The sequence below is a fragment of the Rhagoletis pomonella genome, unplaced genomic scaffold (assembly GCF_013731165.1).
Source record: "Rhagoletis pomonella isolate Grant_MI unplaced genomic scaffold, Rhpom_1.0 Rhpom_scaffold_00002, whole genome shotgun sequence".
In the NCBI taxonomy this organism is placed as follows: Eukaryota; Metazoa; Arthropoda; class Insecta; order Diptera; family Tephritidae; genus Rhagoletis; species Rhagoletis pomonella.
Window position 1 is genome coordinate 62,423,588 of NW_023458556.1, and position 4,990 is coordinate 62,428,577.

The window sequence follows — 4,990 nt, forward strand, 5'->3', positions numbered from 1 at the left end:
GTGTTGCATTTCTTTAGCATTGGTTAATGTTGCGCGCCCTTTTTAGCTATGCCATTTTGCAGTAGTCATAAATTTGGTACGACAGTTACAAGTTACATGTTAATGCAAACTATCTAAATTTATCAGCGATCATGTGTTCCGAGTTTTTTTCTTCAAATATATTTCTTTAATTCTATTAAGTGATGTGCAGACAATTTTTTTTAAATAATTTTGCAATTAACTAAACAATTGTACTAATTCTTAAGTTTGTTTGTCGAATTTCGCAAATTATGTATTTTTTCAAATTTTGTCTACATTTCCAATTTTCACTACTTATAAAGTAAAAAATACAATACAAAATTAACATTTTGTATAATTTAAGAAGAATTCAATATTTTCATAAGTTTTATTAAATTTTAATTTTTTTTGAACGTGATTTTCAACGAATGCTCTCATTTGCACACATGATCTAATTATAAATTACGTTGTTGGGGTTTTCATTTAAAATTTCATTTAATGTGTTTTTTTCAATATTTTTGTGTAATTGTTGTTACTACGCACATACATAAAAATTAAGTTTAGTGTTTCTTTAGCAGCAATACACGCTGCCATCATTCATACATCAATCATCTAAAACAATTTATTTGCTAATTTGTTGTTTGTATGCATTAAATTGTTCCTTTTGTTGCGAGATTTTTTACACAAAAGCGACGAGGATTGTGTTGCATAAATTTTGCCTAGACAATAAACTAATAAATGCTACAAGTTAGGACAAAGTTGGCCGAATAGGGTGTAGATATAAGTGTGTGTGTGTGTGTTCGTGATTGTGTGTGGTATGATTTTCCATTTCTGCGCCGCATGCTGACGTAGCACGCAGATCACTGCCTGCTGCTCCTTTAGTCCATAGCCGTGATATGCACCCTCCACTTATTTAAGCTGCTGTATCCACTTCCTCCACAATATGATTGGGCGACACTTCGCTGGGCGTGGTTGTGTTATTACTGTTGTTGGCCGCTGCCAACTGCTGTGTGCTTGTTGTACTCAATGTGGAAGGTTTATTTGTAGGCATTGCAGTCGCCGCTCCATTGCTATTCGAGATGCTGTTTGCACATACAGCGATAGCGGTGGTTGCCGCTGCCGCTGTTGCCGCTTTGGTGGGAGAACTGACGGTGGCCGCCCGCGCGCCATATGGTGCGCCCTTCAATTTGCGCGCCTCACGACGTTGCTTGCTCTGTAGCATCACTTGCCGCAGCTGGTCGATCTTCGATTTCATTTTCGAATTCTCCATGTCGGTTACACATTTTTGGCACATTTGTTCACGTTCGCGTTCGCCGGTCTCACTATTGCTGCGATACCGACAGCTGCATATAGTGCGTTCATCGGCCGGAGAAGTGGCGCTGGAGGTGTTGGTGGTGGCGCCTGCAGCATCTTTACGAGTGGATGAGGTTTTCGTGCTGCTGGCATAGTGGCCGTTGCATTCGCCATAAACGCAAGCGTTGCTGCTGCCGTGCTGCTGTTGTGATTTCAGGTATTTTACACAAGACTGCGAATGCTGGTGATGGCCGTGCTTCATGGAGAGCTGCAAAAACAAAGAGAGAAAGTAAGTACATATTTATGTTTCAAATATATTAAGCTATTTACTCACCTGCTTGCTACGTATACCATGCACTACCGTGCCGTTGGTGCTGGAACTACCACCTGCCGCTGAAGAAGAGGAAGGCGCCTCGAAGCTAATGCGCGCGCCGCGACTATATTGCGGCGTGGCGCTCAACAAGTCATTCAGTATGTGTATAACGGTGGAGATGTCGCGCTTGGGGCGCCCATAACGATCTTGCAGCGCTGGGTTGAGCGTGCCTGAGAAGGTACCCGAGTAGATGCCTTTGCCGTGATTCTTCATTGATTCGATAACAGCGCCCGAATTGCTTTTGCGTGGTGTTTCCTCGCCGCCAGATAAATCAATTTTATTGGTAAACACTTCTTTCGAGAGTTTGCGTAACGTCTGCGTCAAATTGCGCGATGCCTCGGCTAGGTTTCGTGAATCTGAGACAGTAACACCGGAATCATCCAATTCGCTGTTGGTCGTCGGTGTTGCTGGTGTAGCTGGTGCTGCGGTTGCAGCGGGTGGCAATGATGTATTAGTGTTGATGCTGCCAGTGGATGCATTGGTCATGCTGGTGTCGGCATCAGCGCCAACTCCGCTGTCATCCAAGCCTTGTGTGGTTAATGGTATAGGACGTGGTAAGGCGCTAGTGCAGGCCTTTGGTCGCAATATAGGCGAAAGCGTTTTAGTTTGCAGCTGCTGCTGATGGTAGTGGTGATGATGGTGATGGTGGTGGTGATGGTGATGACTGCGATGCTTGGGGCGTGTGATTGGATTGTTAGCAGTTTTGTGCAACGAGTTTGCCACAGGCGTGCTGCTACCGCCACTACCGGAAATAAGCTTTTGTAATGTACTGGTCACTAGATGTGGCTCAACGACTCCACCATGTTCTGCAATCATTGCCTCTGTATGTGTAGGTGTAACACTACCAACATCTGCGCTACAGGACGAGCTGGTATCCATGCAAGTGTCCTTGTCGGCCGATGCACCGCCGTTGAGGCGTGTACACAGACACGAGGTGAGCTTAGCGGCAATAGGGTCCTGGCATATAGCTTCGACAGCAACGCTGTTGGTGGTGGTGCTGCTGTGAGAATTTTCACCACCGCAACCACTTTTAGAGATAGGAATGCTCTTTATGGCAGCCGTTTTGATGGGACTGGAGACGAGGTTCGAAAGCGATTTGATGGGCGACTGTTCCAGTAGTGCAGTACCAGCATTAGCGCCTTCTGGCGCCGCTTTAGAAGCACGCGAGTTGTGGAAGCCTGCCGGGCCAGCTGAGGCAGCCGTGTTGGCTGTGGTGGACGTGACAATGTTGTTGCTCACAATGTTAGGAGCGCATTGGCGCAACTGCTGAACCATCGTGTGACCTGTAGGAGGTGAAGTCAACCGCGCTGGCTGCGACATGGCAATACTCTTAACAATATTCTGCAGATTTTCATAGTCGCGCTTGCTCAAGAATGCGCTCAGGTCTGAACTCTTAAAAGCGCCGTTGCTGCTAGTTGCCGTTTTTGAAGCTGCATGCGAGGTCATAGTGGTAGCGTTGACTGTGTTGCTCATCAGCGATTGCGATGTTGGGCCCACTGGTATGCGTGCGCTGGCGGTAACGTTTCCGCTGTTGCTGCGCTGTTGTCCTGTACAGCCATTCACTACTGCAGCGGCATTGGTTGCTGTTGTTGAGGAGTGACCAGCAGCTGTTGCCGGCTGATGATGGTGGTGGTGATGATGGTGATGGTGGTGATTATGGTTATGACTGTGGCCCGTAGTTACGGCCGAGCGATTGTTACGTTGACTGGAACGTGCACGCAATGTTGAGGAGCTGCTACCAGAGCAGCTGTTACCGGCACTACCACCGCTTGCCGAACTGCCACCATTTGCTGGATTCACTGTGCTTAGTTGCAATTGGATTAGCATCATATGGTCACCGAGTCGCATGCTTAGATTCAAAGGAGTTTTGCCACTCAGAAAGTCATTCACTTGAGAATCATTGAGTGATTCCAGAGCCTGCATCACGGTATTTTCCGGACGCTGAGCCTGTAAGAGAAGAGAGAAAACGAAAAATGAGTACAGCTGAAACAAGCAAAGCGTATGTGCAAGTGTATGAGAAAATAAGTGTCTGGAAGAAAGAACGAAAGAAAAAAATCCTGTAAGAAAAGCGCTCGTAAACAGCTGGTGGCCGCACGCAATGCGCTAACAGCAATCATGCCAATCGAAGAAGGGTGTGGTGTGGCGTGGCGCTTACAACGCGTGCCGGGCAGCGCGCGGCTGCTCACACATCTGACTAGTTGCCGTAAAACAACTTATAAAAACACAAATTCGCCTGTCATCTGTGTGTTATGTAACAGACTAACCAACAACAACAACACTAAACACTGCAAAAAAACGCCTGTAGTTGGCACTTTTAATTAAAGTGATGGCGCATGAATGATCAGCGCGCGGCGTATGAGGAGCAACGGAGAGTTGTAAGCGGGGCAAGTCGGCAGGCGTCGGTGGCGTAGGTGGGTCAATGTCAGTGTCATAAGTAAATATAGCACACGTACATATATACACGCACCTACATTTGAACATATTTACATACACACATTTACTGGCGCTCATTTATTAAGTGCAAAAAAGGCAAAGCCGTAAGCGGCGTCGCCAAATGATTTCATTCTTGGTTGCATTACGCGCAAGTTACTGGCTAGCCGCTATACTTCTCTACGCTACCTTATGCCGCCGCTGCTGGCGCTACTTACATACATATAGATTATTGTAAAAGTGACATAGTAGCGTATACATATAAGGCAAAATAAACAAATCGACGCATTGCAATGGCTAAATGAATTGCTGCGCCGACTGTGTGTGGGCGTGGGCGTGTATACATATGTACATACATATTGTAAATGGGTCGTATGAATTGCGCGTAAAATTATTTCAATGACAGCAAATACATATGTATATGTACATACACACAAATATAAAACGATTTTGCAAATATGTATTAAAAAGTGGACACATTCAGCTATTCTGTAAATTTCTCAGAAATTGATCTGACGTTTATTTCTAACAAACGAAGCCTGCTGCTCTATATAAAACTATACACACTTCTTTCTAAAACGTAAGTTTTCTTCGAATTTATGCCAACAATTGGATTTCTGAAACCAGTGTGCACTGAGGGAATCCTATAGACGATTGATCAATCCTTTTCAATCAGAGATTATATTCGCCCTGGCAGCAGAGTGTCATGTCTGTTGTAGACAAAGAATTTGCAACCAAATTCAGGGTCCGAATCGCGGCATTCGTGGATCGATTGATTACTCGTTTCAAATCGAATGGAACAAAATGTCAGCTGTTTTCTCTACACTACAATTTAAATGAGCGAAGCACACTCGCTATCGAATGCCGCGATCTCAAAATTAAATTTCGATTTGACGG

General features: G+C 45.1%; 1 protein-coding gene across 1 annotated transcript in view; it reads right to left on the reverse strand.

Annotated features, from left to right (window-relative positions):
• Window positions 1-792: 792 nt before the first annotated feature.
• Window positions 793-4,990, reverse strand: part of LOC118733942 (midnolin homolog) — a 94,436-nt gene continuing 90,238 nt past the window's right edge. The window contains exons 3-4 of the mRNA XM_036463584.1: window positions 1,625-3,610; window positions 793-1,558 (exon numbers count right to left, since the gene is read on the reverse strand). Coding sequence (XP_036319477.1) covers window positions 911-1,558; window positions 1,625-3,610 — 2,634 coding nt within the window. The 3' untranslated portion in view covers window positions 793-910. The remainder of the gene's footprint in view (window positions 1,559-1,624; window positions 3,611-4,990) is intronic.